The sequence below is a fragment of the Papaver somniferum genome, chromosome 2 (genome assembly GCF_003573695.1).
Source record: "Papaver somniferum cultivar HN1 chromosome 2, ASM357369v1, whole genome shotgun sequence".
NCBI lineage: Eukaryota > Viridiplantae > Streptophyta > Magnoliopsida > Ranunculales > Papaveraceae > Papaver > Papaver somniferum.
Genome location: NC_039359.1, coordinates 3481963 through 3504006, shown reverse-complemented (window position 1 = coordinate 3504006; position 22044 = coordinate 3481963). Strand labels below are relative to the sequence as shown.

The following is a 22044-nucleotide window of genomic DNA, read 5'->3' as shown; positions in this document are numbered from 1 at the left end:
GTTAATAATTTTATTAACGATGGATTGCTACATGCACCTCACAACTGTTTTAATGAAGCAAGTGATCTTTTGAAATATTATGTGGTTTTTGATTCTGATGATATTTCCAACAAATATCATATTCTGTCAAAAATTTTCTCTGTATACTCTATTAAAATTCAAATAATATTATCACATTCTGGTAATAAAAGAGTACACAGACTATTGGACAAAAACTTGGAATCAAGTCGAACTAAAGATCCAGTCCATTAAAAACCTGTTTTCCAAAAGAAAGACCTAGATACAAAATCGGAATTTTTTCCCCACAAGCCACGGTTTCCGATTTTGGGAGTATCTTCTAAAACTAGTTATTTCCGGTTTTTGTTGACAATTCTTCCTATAAAAGATAACCTCTTGCTATGTATTCGAACATATAGGGGAAGATTTCTCAAAACCGTAACTAGGGATTCTCATATTATCGCAAGTATGGGAAAGAGGAAAACAAGAGAAGAGATCTCTGATGAAGACAAGTTTGTCTCAAATCAATTATTATCTTCTGAAGAAGTTGAGAAAATCAAGAATCCATATTTTATCAAAGGAAAGCATGACTTTACAAATTTTGTGGATAGTACATGTTTTGAAAGATATCAAGCCCTGAAGGGAGCTAGCTTCACTGAAGAAAAACGTTTCGATCCAGATGTTTCAGAAACCAGCTATGTGAACTTTGTTCAAGATCGAATTTGGGGAAATATGTTCGGTTTCGAAAAATACTCTCCTGAGGCTGTAAGAATCTTTTATGGTAATATTCCCAATATAAATCATAAAAATCTTACTTTTAGCACCTTGGTTGGAAGTTCGGTTCTTCATATTGACAGAAAGATGACATCAGAAGTTATCACCTATAAGGTGAAAGGGCATACGATCACGGGTTCTGAAATTGAGAACGATAACATTTCAGAACTCATTATTAGGAAGAATGTTGAATGTAAAAAGGGAAGAATGAAAACCAAAGACGTTCTCTTCGGAAAACTGGCCGTAGCAACTCTCTATGCTTGCTCAAGAGATTCCTCTCAATGGAATAAAGATTTTGCTGAAATGGTTTTTTACCTCCTTGAAGGCAAGAAACAGATTGATATATGTGGAATTATTATCAATCAAATATTCAAAATCATTGAATCTCTCAATGTTACAGGATTCCATAGAAATCGTGGATATCCCTGCCTCATCACCAAGTTGTGTGAAAGAACAATGAGAAACAACTTTGGAGATGAGAAAATTATTAAAACTATCTCTCAGTAAGTCATTAACCGAGTGTATGGAGCTCAAAAGGGATCAAGCATCTCTCGTGATCAAATCTAAAGTAATGGAGATCTCATGTTTCACATTCTACGTCTTGGAAGACAATTAGACTGTATTCAGAGACAATTGATGTTTATATACATAAATGATCCAGAAACTCTGGAAGGAATTGTAGCAATCAATGATGAGTTCCTAAAGGAAGAACAAGTAATTGTGTCTGAAGAAGACACTAATGAGCAAGTAAAAGAAAATTAAATCTCTTCTAGAAAAATAAACAGTAATTTTGATTTCTTTCAATAAAGTCTATTATGAATAAAACTATTATGAATAAAATTATTTGATTAGTAATTTTTCTTGTGATAGTATTTCGTTTACATAGCTTGTGGTTAATTGCTTTTATCTTATTGCTATGTATGTTTATGGGATGTTTTCGGTTTTACTACCTCAATTATTTGATCTCATATATGGTGAACCCTCATGGTTTGGGCGACTTTTTGATCTAGCGGGATTAAGTTCTAGCCCTGGTAGGTAGGATTTATCAAAGGATTATGAGGGGTTCTAATAGAAACAGTATGTGAAAAAGTCACAATATGTTGAATCGGTTTTTGGTTTAGCATAAAAGCATATGTGTTTCGACGGTTTTCAACTTTTGCCTGCAATTGTTAAAACCGGTTTTCAACCTTTCTCTGGTAAAGGTTGAGGTGTGTTGTTATTATTTTGTTTATGTATAAGGATGACAACGTGGTGATATTTCGATATCAATTCTCCCTGGACGAAGATGCTATCATATTGGAGAAGTGGATGCGAAATTTGAGGTAACAATCTTGTTAGTTAATTGTTTTCCTTTTTAAGAAAAGCCTGAGTTTATATTATATATATTTGTTGCTTTTGCTTAACAAAAATTAGGTTCAATTGATACTTATTCCATGATGTATGTTTCAATTGGTTTCTGTTAAGAAAAACTATTGTTATCTTGCTTTATTGTGTGGTATCAATTGTTTAGGCTTAAAAAATTTCGGTACAATTGATGTGTGTGTGATTCAATTGGTTCCGGTTAAGAAAAACTATTGTTATCTTGCTTTTATATAGTTTCAATGGTTTAGGCTTACAAAATTACGGTGCAATTGCGCTGCTTTTAATGTCTATGTTGTTTCAATTGCTTTAGGTTGAGGTGAATAGTTATGCAAGTTGATTTACGTTGGTTTGTATGAATTATTTATGGATTAACGAAATAATATGTGTACGGGATGAGTTTTTTAGTCCAATTCAATTCCGGATAAGAAACTAAGTTAATTCTGATCTTAGTTTGTCTTATCGAAGTGAGGTTTCAGTTATTCAAGTCTAATCGAATGCCTAAACAAGGAAATGCTAAATAACTAACCTAGTATTTGGTTTGTTTAATATTGAAAGGTTCAAGTTTATGGATAATTAGAACCTGATGAGAAAATGGAGTCTATCTTTATTTTGGTCTTGTCGAATTAAGCGGTTGTTTTTGAACAATCGGTTTAGCAAAGGAACTAATGTGATTAGTTGTTTTTTGGTTTGCTAAACTAAATGGAAAATTTGTTTCGGGCAATTGTTTCCTTGGTAACATATCAAAATAAGACTACTTACAGTTTCGGTTTTGATATTGGTTATCAGAACGTGATATGTGGAACCCTCGTGCCTAACTCTACAGGTTTGCAAGTCTATAATGAGATTTGTAAGATTCTTTTCGTGTTGTCCTTTTTTTTTTCTTCGTTTCTTTGTCATTTTTGTGACAAAAAGGGGGAGAAATATATGAAGTAAACAAGTGATACTGGCATTGATTTTATATTAATTGGTATCACTAAGGAAAAGAACATTTAGTACTTGAATGTTTTATCTAACGAAAGAGTGAAAGCACAGATTAAGGGGGGGTAACATGTCATAATGATTGGTATAACAAAAACGTGCGGATTGAATATTTACCTATCTTCCTTAGAGGGAGTATTAGCTTTGTTATTATAATTTCAACAACGTCATTTTCAAGGATCGAATGTAAGCAGTTTTACTGTGTTGTTGAATCGGGAACAAGGCGGAGTGTAATGAATTCTTGTAATTTGTTTATCCATATGATGTAAGAGTTTTGTCACTAAAATTGACAAAGGGGGAGATTGTCAGAGCATTGCTCGGTTGAACCCACCAAGCGTTGGTATGTCAAGTTTGGTTGTCATATTTTAGTGAATCAAAACTCATGTTAAGAGTCGCTTGATTATGTACTAGACTTAAACTTCGTATAGGTTAGATTGAAAGCATTAGGATATAAGACATTACAAGTATTGGCGAAGTATTGAAGATGTGAAGAATCAAGGATCTACAATGACAACAATCATCCTTCCACTTGAGGTTAGTGATATTTGACTTGAACTGTTTCATTCCCTAACGTATCTTTCAAGTCGTGCATATTGAAAACATAGATGCGAAGCATATATGAAATCTAGATAGACATAGTATTAAAGGATACAATACGAGGTTTATTTCTTAACCATTAAACTTTGTATATAAGACATCGCCATAATCATTTGAATGCTATTGTGATTATGTATGGGTATGAGGTGAGGATTTCATCCTATGGAATAATGTTTACATGTGTTCTAAGGAAGTAAGTTCATAAACTTGTTTGTGGACCGAAAAGGAAATTGCCAGGAATTATTGGTTTTGTTATTCATTGCATATCTTATGAACAACCAATATGTGTGATAGAGTATAGTTGTGTTCTTGGTAGAACTATTCACAAAGTCCTGGATTTTTGTAAAACCAATCTTAAGTAATCACCTGTGGTATGATCGGATTATGTCTGCCTTGGGGAAAGGGAAACGATCCTAGTAATAGAAAGGGAACCGATCCTTGTAAGGAAAAGGGAACCGATCCTATTAAGAGAAAGGGAACCGGTCCTTGTAAGGGGTGAAGTATATCAAGTGGAACCGATCCTTGTACGGGTTGCAGCAAGGTTTATAGCAGAAAGGAAACCGATCCTATGGACATGTGCAACACATATAAGTTAGATACCACATATATGTGGGGAACTGATCCTAGTTACTAGTCAACCGAATCTTTGGGAAGCTAGTGTGACTATGCGTAGTACTCACATGGAGGTAGAACCGAAACTTGTTTTGGTAGAACCGTAAACCCATGACTGTGATTGAATATTGGTTTGATCAATCACATAGTTCTTGAAAGTCAGATGAACCAATTCTAAACTTGTTTGGAAGTGTGGCAAATCAATTTCAAGGTTGTAAGTGTGAAAGAGAACTTATAAAGTAAAGATGTCGACAAACCTTGAACACATGATGTGGATGTTTATTTTTATAATTGTTCAAAGATATTCTTTAACGGATAAGGGAAGAGAATCCCAGGATCGAAACATAAGTAAGTTAAGAATCTTTTAATTAAGGTTATTAATTTAACTTTGTATGGAAATTACAGAATTAGTAATGTGCATTTACTAATTAGATTTTCCGAGAGATTTCGATTGTTATTTATGGACAGAGCATTTCCAGGAATTATGAAAACCGAATCTGTGCATTTAGGAATATCTTGAGAATATTTTCGGTTTTGGAAATTCCTTGGTGTCCAAACTTCCTTGTCTATAAATACACGAAGTTTGCCTTTCTAGCAAGCTAATCCTTCGTAACAACAGACTTCCTATTTTGTCTTTGTTACTGGTGTAGCTTCCTATCGGAGAGGAGAGTAATCTAATTAGGTGAAATCTCTTACGGCCGCTCGTTTTAAAGTCTTCTTTGGTATTGAGAATCTCTAGCGCGACCCGTTGGTGAGAAACTAGATAATTGCAGTTTATCTTTGTTTTCGGTTTGATTTGATGACTAACGGTGGTTGAAATCTGATTGCACCTAGTTTGTTTATTCTTGAGAATCTTCTCTTCTGATATGAGATTCACTCAAACTAGTTCGGAGTTTCGACAGGGATCTTTAGACTGTTGTTAGTTCTAAAGACGATCTTGTGATAATCCATTGTTGACAGACTCCGTTCTGTGCGTGATTGATCACAAGAGATTCAAGTGATTGTGTGCAGGTTTTTATTGAAGATTTAAGAATATTTGAAGACAAAGAAGATATTGAATATCTGACTTGGGTTTTATAATCTTTGATGTGCACAATACTTGTTTGGGTAAAAGAGGATCCAATTAATAATCGGTTTATCCTTGTGGTAGATTGGATTGATTAATTGAGTAGATCGGCATCAACACGGTTCTTCATATTAAAGGTGTTGTTGGCTTAATCTTAATCGATTACCTTAGGGTGATTGAACATAAGATAGATCTAGACCCGACGAAGGATTTTATGTTGAGATAAACGGAAGAGCCTTTTTCCGACTCATATCACTTGGTTGAATAGAGTTGATACCAAACAGATTTCTTGTTCCTTTACTGTTCGGAATACGAACAAAAGGGATTGTTCCAAGTATGTGGCTTATTCATAAATCGCAGGCGTGGGAATACAGACGGAACTAGGTGAACTATATGGTTAGTTACTTGGTCTCAACTATACAAAGTTAAGTGTAATTTTGTGTAGCGGCTTAATCCTGAGAGTATTCAATTCTGGACTAGGTCCCGGGTTTTTTCTGTATTTGCGGTTTCCTCGTTAACAAAATCTTGATGTGTCATTTACTTTATTTTCCGCATTTTAATTGTTTTATTATAATTAAAGTAAATTACACAAACGTTAATTCATATTTACTTGATAAGCAATCCTATTGTGTTTGGTTAAGTCCGAACCTTTATATCAAGTAAACATACTTCGTTGTTGTATTGTCCCGATCTCGTATCCATAGACGATCACAGGAAGTGTGGACCGATTAGTTGTATTGTCTCGACTCAGTCCATAGACAATCAATTTCGGAGAAAGAACTTATAGGTAGGAAAAGTTTTAGATTCAGGTATGTTTTTCACGTTCAACCACTGGCTCTGACAGTAAATAAGTTAGATTCACTGAGTTAGTAGTATATATAGTTGTTAAATATAAAAAAAATAGATTCGGAATAGGCTTCATGCCTGTAGCGAATCTGTCTGAATATGAAATAATTTGACTAAAACCAAAGTGACATAACACTGAAATAGAACCTTGATTAATAAATTTAAAATGTCCATTCCATTAAAAATTCAGCTTACAATTTGTAACAGTTGATATTTAAGTTCACAAAAAAAATGCAATGAAATCCTGAATTCACATCAAACAATAATCTAATAAATTTTGACGTTTCTTAAAGAACAGGCGAAATTAACCATGGCTAAAAATGGGCGACCTGAAATCATGTATTTGGGTACTTTGGTCATGGACAGTGAAAACGTTGGGGTACAACAACCACACCCAGCTATTTCGTTCGGAAATCTGTATGGACTAAACTCCAATATAATTTCGAGAGCACCAAGTTAATTAGTCTCAATCAAGAAAGATATCAAAGAGCTTTATCTCTTTCTCAACACAATCAGTAAATCAAACAGATAGAAATTGAACCTGATTGTTATGAGAATAACTTGGATGGTACCAAAGACCAATGTCCGACTGTCAATCAAGTCTTATCCAACAAAAAAGGTGGTATTTATAAATTGTGATTAAACAACGCACAACCTGTGATATTTCAATTATATAATGAAAATATAATGCGAAAAAAAAAATAACACAGACACTAGGAATTTTGTTAACAAGGAAAACGCAAATGTAGAAAAACCCCAGGATCTAGTCCAGACTTGAAAACCACACTGTATTAAGCCGCTACAGACTTTATCCTACTACAAGCTAACTTCATACTGGAAAGTAGTTGATCCCTAACCAAGTATCACACCGATTAAGGTACAGTCGCTTTCCTTACGCCTCTTGAATCTCGCAAGACTGGTTCCCCTAGCTGACGTCCTTTACAGCCTAGAAGTTGCTACGACCCAAAGTCGGAGACTTATAAACAAATCTATCTCCCACAAATAAGTCTATTCTATTTGTTGTTTCCATCTTAGGTGAATAGGAAACTCAACTAATAATCCGGTCTTGTACTCCAGAAGAGCAGCCTAGAAATATTAGTCACCTCACAATAACCTAACTGATTAACAGAAGAAGTCATTGTAGAATAACAAGAGTCTGCGATGAAGAAATTGTTGTGATTACTTTTTATATCTTACATATCGGAGATAAATCTCGAGAAAATCTTATAGAAGATTAAACTCGATACGATAGGAAAAGTATGATCAGGATACGCAACTACAGAGAAAATAGTTGGACCTGGATTCACCAATCCCAAGTGAAGTCTTAAAGTCGTTAAACCTAATAATGGTTTTCAAAAGAACTTGAAACCTTGGTTAATGGAGAATTGACTCTAGTTTGCAACTAGGACGCACGAGAGTGTCGGGATTAGGTTTCCTAGATGCTAGAGTTCCTCCTTATATAGTCTTTCAAATTAGGGTTGCTTACAATCAAATCTAAGATAGCTTAGTAACAAAACAATTAATATCCACCGTAAGATGAACTCCTGATTTAAGATTCAAGCTAAGGTTGCTTATTAAATAAGTAATCAATCTCCACCATTAGATGGTTTAGCTTGATACAAACAAATGAAATATGCCTATATTTAGATATGGATGAACCATACCAAAACGTGTATAACAAGTTGGCTCAATAACAGTTAACCGAATTTAGTCATATGAACACTTTTAGCTTAGCTATATTCATCTAACACTTCTAGACCATATATGATAATCAATCAATCATGATAGATTTCAAGAGAGTTGTTCAAATGTTCACTATCTCATATAAATATCCATGAAGCATTTGAAACATATTCAGTTTGGTTTGTAAGTATACAAAGTACTTATACAATAACCAATTCATGAACATAATATCACAGTTTGCAAAGCAAGTTCGCATACCTTAATACATTAAAAATCCATGGAATTTAGTTCTCCAACAGAGTTCACATACCTTAATACGTTAAAATTCCAGGGACTTTAGTTTGCAAAAAGAGTTGGCAAACGAACTTGAGTTCATGAGTATTTGAACGAGTTGTCATACTTACCGATTTTAGAACCTAAAAACTGAGTTCGCAAACCGAGTTAGCGAATTACCATTCCGGACCTTGCCTAGTCTTGCCGTTCACAAACACTGTTCGCAAACCACAGTTCCAGACCTATCACAGATAAACTCGTTTGCAAACAAGAGTTCCAGACCTGAACTAGCACTTCACAGTTCGCATACTGGGTATGCATACTTTGATGTATCCAGACATTGGTAGTAGTTCTAAAACTCTCGTTAATCGATTTGAAACATCCTTGGAAGACAACAATGGTAATCTTACACATACCACTAGATTCAAGTAATTTTCAAATGATTATTTGATTAATACGAAATATCCCGAGTTAACATTAAATGATTGTCTCACACATATCATGTAATATGTTCAAGGAAATTTTCACATGATCAACTTGACTTAATATTTAGTTTCCAACAAATGAATTGTTTAGAATTAAAGTTGTCAAGTAGATGCTGAAGCATTCTAAGTTTTAAACTCGTATTTTGAGAATTATATAAACGATATAAACTCGACTGGAATTTCAAATGTGTATAACACAAAATATATATAGCTATACGACTTAGTTTCATTAGTAGATAGAATTGAATAGACTTCTGAGTGATAGATAAGTTTTAGTCTCCACATACCTTTTGTCGTTGAAGTTCCTCCAAGCTCTTTAGTAGAAATTCTTCTTCAATTGATGAACACCGTGAAATCTAAAGCTCAAATAAAGACTTCTATCCTAATCCGATATATAGCTATAAGTAGACTAGAAAAAAAAGATGTAGTTTTGATCAACTAAACTTGACAAACAAGCTTGAGATAGCAACGCTCGCAAGTTCGACCGAGCAGTGCTCTAACATACAGGATAGGTATATAGAATGACAAAATCCACTAGATAAATGAATCTATCAACCTCAATGAGAACATCCTCTATGACACCATGGGGGACTTTGACAGACCTATCGGCCAATTGAAGTGTCATTTTGGGTCAGTTTCAACTTACCAAGACCTAGATGGGGTGTACACAAATGGTACGGGAGTAAGTTAACACTAGATCCTAAGTCAAATAATGCCTTATCAACCACATGATTACCAATCACACAACATAAGGTGGGGCACCATGGGTCTTTATACTTAGAAGGTGTTTGGTTCAGAAAGATTGAACTTACTTGGCCAGCTAAAAAGGATTTCTTATGTACATTAAGCTTACGCTTTCTAATATCTTTAATGAACTTCGCATAAGAAAGCATTTGCCTAATTGTTTCTAATAACAGAATGTTAATGTTCAACTACTTAAATATTTCCATTATCTCGTTGAAATTCAATTTCTGCTTTATTGGATAGTACCTTCCAACTCAGTCGTGGAATGATCCCTGCCACTCGACTTGGCCTGCTAAACTACTCGAATTGGCATGCTAAACTAACTAGTCTAGCTCTTATCGTGACCGAACAATCAGGTGCCACAATTGCTACCTGTCACCTATTTTCTTAATGGACCAATCAAGTCGTCCATAATTTTCTGGTACAGTTCTCAATGATCGGTCAAAGAGGGTCGGTCGAGCTTCCCTAAAAGTGTGTAAATTGCACATGCGACAGTCCATGTGAGTCGCATGTGCCACTTCTAATGATGTCATCAAATGTAGAACCAGACTTATGAACATATCTTTTGGTAATATTACTACTAGGCTAAATGTATTTAATGTTATTAAGTCTCCTGAGATGGATGATTTGGAAGAGGTGAACATTTTTTTGTTTTGCCGAATCACATTTTTATATTAATAAAAGGAAAAATCCATAAAATCAATACATGACTGACTCTCAACCAAAGCAAACTAAATTTTACATACAAGGCTAAAATGGAAAGGCTAAAAAGGACTGGAACATACTAGATTTTGGAACACTTAACAAAATCTGTAATAAGCCACATTAGGCATTTCTACACGCTTGAGAGAAGAAGGTCTTCCAATATTTATAATTCTTTCTCCTGCACTTAATAGAGTCCCCTTTTTAGCAAGAGAATCAGCAGAGAAATTGATTTCTCTGAAACATTGTATGAATCGAACTTCCTCCAAAGCTGTTATGGCATTAATCCATCTAGACCTTATAAACCAAGGTATCTCACCTGTAAGAAAGATTTTGACCACTGATTGAGAATCAGATTGAATAATTACCTTTTTATATTTCATAGTTACTGCTCATTCTAAAGCACACAAGACAACATCTGCTATGAAGTTTGTTGTGATTCCAACTCCACCATGGAAGAGGTGAACATGATTAACACTTTAGTTCATGATCCTTTAGCCTGCACTGTGTTTGAAAATCCATTATTTGATGAACCTTTAAGTTAATCGGAGGAAGTCGATGATCCTTTGCGAGAAACTTTCTTTGATAATCCATTATATGGTTTTGATGATGGTGTTTGTTTAGATGACTAATCCACAAAGAAATCTAGGCATTTTGCTGACCTTACGGACCCTAGAATCCATTCAATAGGTGCCAAACATTTTAGAATGTTAAAAATTAATTATTAAAAGGATCTGTGACTGATTCAAGCCGTCTATTACACATGTATTATGAATGATACTTTACATGTATCAATTACCTGTAGACGACTTGTTTAATGTGAGTTGATTACCAAATATGATACTTTACATTATCAAATTCATTTAAATAACTTAATTTATTTAACCAAGAGTATCACTTACTAGTTTTTTTAATACTTCACCTGGCAAGTCATATGAGACTTGACTTGTCACTACCCACCTGCAACAGTGATTGGTCGAAACATGATTGTCTCACATACACGGTCAACAACACATACTTAATCAGTTGTTTGGATGACCACACATCCTCTTCTCCACTTCTTATGACTACTCTTCATGTGTCATGGTGTCAAGGAAAGGTGTTGGATAACCACGTTCCACATGACACAACTTTCCAACCTAGTCATACAGGTCATCCTAGTCATACAGGTCAACCTAGTCATGCAGGTCAAGCTAGTCATACAAGTCGACTTATTCTTCACCCGAGACATTAACAAAGTCACAAATATGGGATGTTCGTCTGGGTATTGGTTTGGCGTTCTACAACATACGGTGTGCAAAGCTCCCATTATGAAAATGTCAAGAAGAGCGTACAATTGATAAGTAAAGGAGTAGTGGGTGCACAACTGTCCAGTCCTCCCTTAACAATAGTGACATAGTTTTCATCACTTTCACATGATCTCCATCTCTTCACTACTTCACTATCTCCACTTTCTATGAGATCAGGGTGTTCAATTATGACTCTATATAAAAATACATTCAAAAAATCTATTTCAACAATCAACACAAGTATCCAGAAAACATAGAGAACAGACAGTTTATTACTAGCATGCATAAACAATCACACCTTACAAAGTTCATAATTCTGATCTCAACACTTTGTCTGCTTCCTTTCCTAAGATCATTTGTGACCGAAGCAAGACTGGAACGGCCATTTATTGGTTTAATCCAGAATTATATAGAATGATCTCTCGAATCTAAAGTATTCATGGTTTATTGATAACGGAAGTTTCATCACTAGTTACAAGAGATTTAAGCAGATCACTCCTATTTTGGGCGCACACCTTTCTAGAGAAGAAAAACAAACTAAATAGTTGAAATTTAATTTCGAAAAAAGCTATTTTTCCTCCGTTTTAATCAGATCATATTCATACTTGCATTTTCCTTACTCCGAAAATCTTTCTCTTCTCGGTATTATACTTTTATGGTATGTTTTTGTTACTTTGTATTCTTTTAATTTTCAATCCTAAACTAATTGTAACCTCAAATTTCCATTAATGAAAAAGTTCATTTTTACTAAAAATAAATAAATAATTGCTTAAGCCCTGCGTGAATGGAAACTTTCTCCCGATTAAGACTTCAAAGGACGTATATCTCCAAAGAGCGAAAGATTGTCGCAACAACCTCATAGGTCGTATGGTATTGCCAAAAGGTTTTTCTCCATATCGTGGTTCTTCGAACTCAAGACTTTTTTGCCTGCGAGTATGACTTGGAGTATTTCTCACATGTCCTATCTATTGTCTCAGTTTATCTTCGCAGGAGCTTGTTGATTGAATCCTGTTGTAAACCCAACGCTCAACCTCAATACATTACGCAAATTTGGATTAATGTTTATAGTGTAAGCCAATAACATTGGAGGGAAGAAAACCATTTTTCCTTCAACGGCGGATATGCCCATGTATGTAGATAATAACGTGATTAACAAAACTTTTGGTCACTTTTCAAGGGCTCAGGTTGAGATTGATTTCTCGTTTCCTCTGAATGACACATTTTTGGTAGCGCATGCGCAATGGGTTCACATTCATGGCTTATTTTGATTTTGAGAAAATGTCTGACTATTGTTCCCACTGTAAGGTCATTAGGCATGACATGTTTCAGTGGGGCTTTGCGGAGAAATGGTCTAGTTTTACATCTTCTGGAGATTTCATCACACATTGGAAGATAACAATAGATTGTAAGTAAATTTGACGCACTGAACGTGGTAATTTACCTTGTAAAATGCAGACTTAATTTGTAATATTTTTAGGGAAACTCATATGGGAAGTAAAACCCTTCATAAGTCTTGGATGATCCACAAGATGTGGACCAAAAAACTCTAATATGATGTCTTAAAGAGTCCACGAAACCATCAAGTCCGTTAAAAACTCCAAAAATTTGATGAGGTTGTTATGGAGGGTCCAACTGGTCATTGCATGACCGGATACCCATCCAAACACTTGTATATATGTATTTTTTTTCTTCTTCTTCTTCTCTCATCCGGTCACTTAATGATCGGATGCAACAAATATCTTTTTTTTTTTTGTTATCAAACCACTCTATGACCGGTTGAGAGTTTTATTTATCTGAATTATGTAAATAGGGACTGGTATTTGTTTTCTTAAAGTATAACAACGGTATCTGTGCAATTTGCAACATTTTTATGCATTGTGAATTTAAATTTTTTGAGATGATCCCGCTGAAATACAGCCGGATGAGTTTTTTCTTCTTTCTTTTTTTGAAAATTCGGACTAAAAGTGTCCGGATGGACTAACTTCTTTATTTTCCGCGGTAGGTTTTGTCTCCACTAAATATTGAGGATCTGCATATATATGGATACTCTTTAACTTATGGATGTTTTTACCTCCATATCATAAGAGTTTCCTTTACATCAGTACAATTTTAACCTTTTTCCTTAAAAAAAAAAGACCCACAAAGTCAATATGGGATTACTTTCTGAATTATTACAATTTGCAACGCGCTTTCCATGATTCAATCATGATTACTATATGGAAACGGAAAAAAAAGAAAGGCACCGATAACTCTGTTAGGAAAACAATTTTGGATATTTATCGGTAGGCTACATGGATTGAAAGACTCTCAATTATATAGGTTAAGGCTGTTAATGGGTACCCAATTACCCAAAATCGAATCGGATCCGGTTGATTCGGTTTCGGGTCTTGAAATTGGAGTCATTAGCGATTTAGGTACCCAACGGGTACCGAGTACATGTTTATTTCACTGTTTTATTAGCCCGTTTAGCAAAATTTTAAGTATTTATCCAGCACTGACTTTGATTTTTCCATTTTCCCTTTTCTCTTGCATTTAATATTTATTTATTATATTAACAAAGAATTAGTAGTGTATTTATATAAAAATAGTTTAGATTCAAGCCAAAAACAATAAGATATTAAGTTTTTAAGAATAATTTGATAATTTTTGGATACATAATAGGGATCTAGGATTCTTATTAGGTCCGGTTCTGGGACTTAATTTAGTGGACCAGGACCTATCTTCTTTTATCGAGTTCGGTTCCGGTTCCACTAGTCTCAGGAGGAACTAGACTCATTGAAATCACTAATATTATAAGTCTTTGGATTCAAATATCAATAGTGCGAAAATTATAAGTCTCTGGATTCAAATATCAATGGTGCGAATTTTTTTGTATCCAATTGATGTGTGAGAACCGATATTTTTGGATTTTTAAAAAAATAAAAAAATAAAGAGCAATATTATCTTGTATGACTTTGCAGGATGACTTCCCACTCAAGCGGCTTCTAAAACATTAGATCAGATATGTCCCACATCTAAAATCTAGATCTGGAAGCTTTGAACAGTTCAGGGCCCGGATGGATTATGGACTGAATGCGAATAACCAGTGGAAAAAATATAAAAGGTCTAATCTAAATGTTTATTTGATTATCCAATTTCTTTAAAGCCGTTTGAGCAGAAAGCCATCCCATAAAATCATACCCGGATAACACTTGTCTTCTCTAAATACAATGCTGGGATAGCTATAATTTTGTAAAGTTGTTAATAGAGGGTACCTGGTTAATAGGATTGTACAAATCTACTTGTTAGAAGTATTTTGTCTCTTATGGATTTTGGAACCGTCCATAGCAACTCTGTACCCCAGTTAGCAATGTTGTGATTTTGGGCTTTTAGTTTTTAAGCTCTACTATAGTTAGGCCTGCACACGGTGCGGCTCGGTGCGGTTATAGCTAAAACCGTTCACCTAACCGTATATGGTGCGATTATCAATTTCAAAACCGTAACCGAACTGTACCAAGATCGGTTCGGTTTCAAACCGGTGTTAGTCAGTTTCGATTTTTTCGGTTTTTTGACGGTTAACCGATAGATTGTAAATAATTAATTAAAAAAAAACAGTAAAGTACATAAAATCCATTCAGTTTCTAACATTACAAACAAGTTTAACCATTCATCCACAATCAACAGTTCAAGCTAACTTCCAATTAATTAGTACATGAATAAAGAGAATTGTTGACAATTTACAATTCATCCATATCCTTCGACACCCCAATTATGTATCCAATTCTTCGTATTCTCATTGCAAGTTAAATATGACTTGGTAGAATCCTATTATTCTTGTCATATCTTGCTGAATTTCCAGCCACTTCCAAGATCTGAACAGAAATTAACAAAAATATTCTTCCTATCAAACATTTTATCAAACACCTCAACGACAATAAAAGCTCAAAAAAAATCGTTCAAATAAAAAAAACTATAGAAAACCAAAAACCCATTTCAGAAACCATTTCAAAATCAAGGTTCAAGAAAGTAGAACGTTACCTCAACTCAACATCAAGATATACAAGTTTGGCGGCGAGATAAACAGGGCACCATCACCAACACAGTTCAGCAATTTACTAGTTGCTATTATGAATCTTATTAATCATGTTAAGAATGAGGTGGTGGTGGTATTCATGGTGAATCGGTGATGGAAGGGGTTAATGGTGGCCGTGTTGTTGTGTGGGGAGTGGAATAGAGAAGGAGGAAAGAAGAAGATTAAGATTGCTGTAAGATTAGGGTTTTGATATATATAGTCTATGTTTAATCTAGACGGCTAGGATTGATCAGGATAAAAACTAATCGACGGTCCCTATTAATCGGTTGTTCGGTGCGGTTAGTGTGCGGTTATGGATGGAACCGTTCACGGAACCGTAGATCTAACGGTTATTAAAATGAAAATCGTGACCGACCGTTGGATCATCGGTTCGGTACGATTTTGGTGCGGTTAGTACGGTTTCGGTGCGGTTTGCGGTCTCGGTGCGGTTAGTGTGCAGCCCTAACTATAGTTAAGCTTCTGTTCTACTAATTTTTCAGGAACTAAATTGGCTGCCCGTGAGGTCTTCCCGACTGGCATCCATGAACTAAATTGGAGTCATTGACCAAGTGAGACTTAATTGTAACAGAAAAAAAAAAGCTATTATTAAAGAATTAAGCTGGAGGACACCCAATCGAAAGCATAATCCCTGGCTTCTGTTCTTTCTTCACGTGACTATCTCTGGTCGTAAGCTCTGCATAAGGACACCCCTACACCTACTCTGTTCTGTTTTAGCTCTGTTCTTCTCTCTACTCCATAGACAAGTAGTACTTCCTACATACTAAATACTTGTCACGTATCTCCACCTCTCTCTCTCTCTCTTTCACAGTCTCTCAATGTATAGACCAGAGACCAGAGAGGGAGACCTAATAGAGTACAGGTACAGGGGAACTTCAAAAATAGATTCAAATCTAAGAAGCTCAATCTATTATTCTTCATCAAAAAGATATCATTTTGCGTAGAGAATAAACCCCCCATCCCCATTACTTCAAAATGCTAAAAAATCTTCTCATCACTCTGTTTCTTCTCTCTTTATTTACTGCTAGTCTTTCTTCTTCATCATCAGTGAGTAACAAGAAGAGTGCCAAAGTACTGCCTCATGATGCTGTGTCCATTCTTTCTTTTAAATCTACTTCCGATTTGAACAACAATCTTCATTTCCCTGTAAACAACAGATCAACCAACCATTGTCAATGGGTAGGAGTAAAATGTGCTCAAGGAAGAGTAGTTCGTTTTGTAATAGAAGGGTTTAATCTTGGTGGATATTTTGGGTTTAATACATTAACTCGCTTAGATCAACTCAGAGTTTTAAGCTTACGGAATAACTCACTTTCTGGACCGATTCCTGATCTTTCTGGCTTAGTAAATCTTAAATCTCTCTTCTTACATCATAACTCATTTTCTGGTGTTTTCCCTCCTTCAATCTTATCTCTTCATAGGTTAAGAACCTTAGATCTTTCTTACAATAACCTTTCTGGTTTAATTCCACCCAAGATAACCGGTCTGGATCGGTTGTATTATCTTAGACTCGAGTGGAATCATTTCAATGGGTCGGTTCCTCCGTTAAACCAATCTTCTCTTCAAATCTTCAACGTCTCCGGCAATAATCTTGCCGGTCCAATACCCATTACTGCCGCACTATCCCGTTTTCACTCATCATCATTTTCATGGAATCCAGGGCTCTGTGGAGAGATGTTGAATAAAGATTGTCATTCTAATGCACCTTTTTTCAGGTCTTCACCAATAGCTCCAGAACCATCAGGAAATGACCAAAGCCAGCAATTATCAGGGCTGCTTCTTCCTTCTTCATCATTTTCTCATAAACACAAGAAACCCATTTTGATTATAGGGGTTTCAATTGCAGCATTGGTATTTCTTGGAACAATTTTAGTATTTTTACTAGGCATTAAAAGAAGAAGCAAACAGAGGGTTTCAGTATCATCACCACCTGAGTTAGTCAATTATCCGAATGACGATGGAGTAATAATGAGAGTGGAAGAAGATAATCATATATTACAGACAAAAGTGAAAGAAATGCAGAAGATTCAGCTGGGGAAAAGTGGGAGTTTGATATTCTGTGCCGGTGAAAATCAAGTTTACAGTTTGGAACAGTTGATGAGAGCTTCAGCTGAAATGCTTGGAAGAGGTTCAATTGGTACTACATATAAAGCTGTTTTAGATAATCAGCTGATTGTTACTGTTAAAAGACTTGATGTTGTTAAAACATCAAAAGCTAGTAAAGAAATGTTTGAACATCATATGGAATCAGTTGGTGTTTTAAGACACCCAAATCTTGTTCCTCTCAGAGCTTATTTTCAAGCTAAAGATGAAAAGCTTCTCATTTATGATTATCAACCTAATGGCAGCCTCTTCTCTTTAATCCATGGTAAGCCTCTCTCTCTCTCTAAAATGCATTAGTATAAGCTTGTGTTAGTGTATTTGCATTTGTCTGAGTTGACAAGGGATGGGGCTCAGTTGTTTCACCAATGACACTTTCAGGAACACTAGATGAGTGTTGCTGTTGTCAATTGTCATGCGGCATATGCATTTGTAAATACTACTCCTGGTAGCATGCGGCATAATTATGAACTTGTAAACAAACCGTTGGGAATGATTAAGTGAACATTCTCACAGTGAGCTCAGACAAACTCATGAAAATCATCCTGTTTACTTTAAGTATGAGCTGCAATATGCCAACAGGAGAATCTTGAGGATGATGCTAACACCGCACTAAAGGGATATTGCCCGTGCATAAGATATGGGCCCTGTAATCCCCTTCTTTAATGATGAAATTACATACTAGTTTACAACATAGTTTAATGGAGGATGGCTTTGATTCTAGGGTCAAGGCATTGTTTTTATTTTATTGATGTTCTCTGTATTGATAAATAAGACCCATTAGAATCCTAAACTTTGTTTGAGGCATTCTAGGCCATTGCTGAAGACAAGAAAATCTTTCTTTTTTGTGATTACTAGACAGTAAAAATCGAAGATAAGACAATTTGATTTGAATATTAATCTCTTTTGTTTACACTTTACAAGGGAAATCAAGTTTTATTTAAAGGTTTAACCCATTGGGTGCAGGTTCAAGATCAACAAGATCAAAGCCGTTGCATTGGACATCATGTTTAAAAATAGCTGAGGATGTTGCACAAGGATTGTCTTACGTTCACCAAGCATCAAGACTACTTCATGGAAACCTGAAATCGTCGAATGTACTACTAGGTGCTGATTTTGAAGCTTGTCTTACTGATTATTGCCTTTCGGTGCTTGCCGATTCCTTGGATGATCAAGATTCAGCTGGGTACAAAGCACCTGAGATTCGAAATGCTGGTTCTCAACCAACCACCAAGTCTGATGTTTACGCATTCGGTATTCTTTTACTAGAACTTCTTACTGGCAAACCTGCATTGAATTTATATCATCTTCCTACTGATCTTCAAAATTGGGTTGGGGCTGAAAGAGAATTTGAAGGTGGTGATGAAAATCGGCTTTGGATGCTTCTTGAATTAGCTACTGCTTGTAGTAAGACATCCCCGGAACAAAGACCCTCAATGTGGCAAGTCATCAAGATGATTCAAGAGATCAAGGAAAATGTTGTAAGGGAAGATAGCGAATCGATGAACCCAACCAATAGGTTTCCTTAGTATTAATTAGTCTGTTCTTTTAAGTTTAATTTACCTCTTAACACAAGTAGTCTTCTTGTTTATCCTATCTTCTTCGACTGTATGGAAGAAAAAGAAAGAAATTTTGAGGTAGTTTGAACTGCATCTTTGGAACCATTTCTTTGTTGAAAAAACATACGAGAGGTTGGACGGTGGGATTCACCACATAAATGTTGGTTCTCGAATATTAAATACCATTTCATCCATTAGATCATCTGTCATATTCACAACCTCGGACTAATGCGAACAGGCTCAGTGAGCGAAGACACCGAGTTAAACAGGTGCTGTAAGAAGCATAAACTGAAGATTAGCTTCATGGTCGCTGTTGTGGCGTTGTCTTGCCGAGCTAGGTAGCACCTCTTGACAGAAAAGCCTTAACGCCCTCTCGAATCTGTTCCGTCCTCCACCAAGAATCAAGCAAAGTCTGAATATGAAGAGCGAAGAAGAATTAGATACAACGTCGCAAATCCTTGGGAGTTGTCTAGCCAGAGGTAGATATAAATTGAATGGCCACAATAGCGGACTTAGTCTGAACAAGTCGAAGAATCTGAATTTTGTGACTGTCAATAGATGGATCATCAGCATCGCCGGCATCTTCGATTAAGTCGATCGACAAGAGGAAAACCGACCGATCACAAAGAAAAACAATGAAGAAACAGGGAGAATGAATAATTCAATAATCAATATCTCTTTATGGTGTCACCTCAAATGCTTTGTCTTTAGTAATGGGGTCTCCTTTATTATAATAGTGCTTCAAATGGAGTTATCACAACTATTTGGGGGATTACTGACCGTGAAATCAGATTTCATATGAAAAAAATGGTGATCTTCCTTAATTAACACAGAAGGTAGAAAGGTTTAATTAGATAATCCAAAACCAACAGCAACCCATAAACTATAAAGTTGAATGGGCAGGTCATGTGCTCTTGTTCATCCGATTGTATGATAAAGTTGATAGGGTCAAGCAAAAAAATAACAAACGTCCATTTATAAAGAGAAGATTGACAAAGTAATAGGAATGCCGTTGAAAACAAGTGATGACTGATGAACTACTTTACCCCATGGCCCATGATGGGGAAGAAGAGAGTAATTCTTTCACTTGATTAATGTGGGTAGGGCTGCACATATGAGAGTGAGTTTGGGCGGTTTACCTCGTCAACTTAGTACAATTGGCTGAGGCAACCCATTCAGATCAGTAATCACGAAATGTCAGCACCCTTCCACACGTACGAACTAAAAGGAAACAGTAGTCAAATTCACCTCGTCACCATTAAGTTCACTTCGTCAACATTTAGGAGAAAGTTTCACTTCATAGTAAGAAAACGACGAAGCACCATAAGAAAGCGATAAACTTATAGCTGGTGATATCTACTAGTGTTAGGGTTTCTATAATGGACGGTTAGGATTAGTTTTATCAATGCTATATATTTAGCGGGTTTTTCGGACGGGTTTGGACGGGTATTAGTTAAAACCAACCTCACACCCATAGACAGCAGGTTTTTATTTTCATAACCAACCCCGCACCCACAACCGGCGAGTTCGGATTAAAAACCCACGAGTTTAACGGGTACGGGAGAATTTGGGTATGATGGGCGAGTCTAACAACTTCAATTACACCAAACTTCATTTCTCAAAAATAAATGCCATAAGTCTCTGACTCTATCCAGTCCTATCAAATATAGGCTCATTAGAGCAAGTTCAGCAGAGAAGTGCAAAAGAACACATTTTTTATGTAACGTGGATCGACAAATCCAGTTTTGGTATGTGGAAATATGGTTCATCGTGGTGGATTGAGCCGATCGCGTCTCGTCTCAGTTTTTATAGACAAAAATCCGATTTCAAACTACTAGTTTTTAATCATATAAATAACATACCCATTCAAATCTCAACTCACAACAAAATTCGATTTTATATTAAATTTTTCAGTTGGAAACCCTTTTAATTTTTATTTTAATATTTTAAATTTCTCAATTGAAATGTCTCAAAAAACTATTATACTTTTTTGTTAAACCAAACTCAAAGTTGTTGTTGATAAGATACGAGTCAATTTCAAAAATAAATAATTAGAAACAGTAAAAGGGGAATAATCAATTAGAAGTTAATCTGAGAATGTTTGTTAAGAGGAAAAAAAAGAGCTCAAGTGTTGAAATTTAACAATCGAAGTTACAAAGACCAAGGAAAAATCGTTCAAGAACGAGTTGAATGAAAGTTGGTCAAATGAAGATAACCAAGGGACCAAAGATTGTCCGAGAACTTTATTAAAGACATTAGTTAAGTTCCTATTTTTAAGATTTATATCTTGTAAAAAATGAAGCAGTAAGATTAATTAGTTCGAAAATATTTAGAACTTAAAAATTAGACTTCTCTTTTTTAATTAAGTACTTATTACATTTAGGCTTATATTTAACTAACTTGGTTTGAGTCCTGCTTCCAGCGAGTCTACTATCCAATTCATTAAACATGCTTCCAACGATGTCGCCATTTATGCTGCCAATCATGCTACCATCCAGTCGATAACCCAATTTTCCAGCCATACTAGTAACCATGTTGCTAACCAATCTTCCATCCAGACTGCGAGTCTATTATGCATGTCAACCAGTCAAGCTATTCTGCCAGCAAGTCCTTCCAGTCAAAGCTCGACAGTCGCACTCAACATGCAGCCAACAACAAAAGTCAATGCATGCCGGTCAAATTCAACCGGCTGTAACGATCTACGCTACAACGGCATAGAAACAACTCTACTTGAAATGGTTTGGAAAAGTAGAAGAATAAGAAAAGAAGATTTTGATTAATTTGTTTATTTTTTTACATCTCACACCGAGTACAGAATATAAAGCTAACCTAAAAGAGTGGTTTGTCTAACTTACAGGTGATCAATCACAATTCAACGATTTTTTTTCTCATGTTTTCTTTAAAAGTT

The 22044-nt window shown here is 35.4% G+C and overlaps 1 protein-coding gene across 1 annotated transcript; it reads left to right on the top strand.

Moving 5' to 3' along the window:
• The first annotated feature begins 16130 nt into the window (after positions 1-16130).
• LOC113346689 (probable inactive receptor kinase At5g67200) lies at positions 16131-19733 on the top strand. The gene is made up of 2 exons (XM_026590174.1): positions 16131-17845; positions 18544-19733. Exons 1-2 carry the CDS (start codon positions 16453-16455, stop codon positions 19104-19106), a joined length of 1956 nt encoding a protein of 651 aa, XP_026445959.1. The 5' UTR covers positions 16131-16452; the 3' UTR covers positions 19107-19733.
• The last annotated feature ends 2311 nt before the right edge of the window (positions 19734-22044 follow it).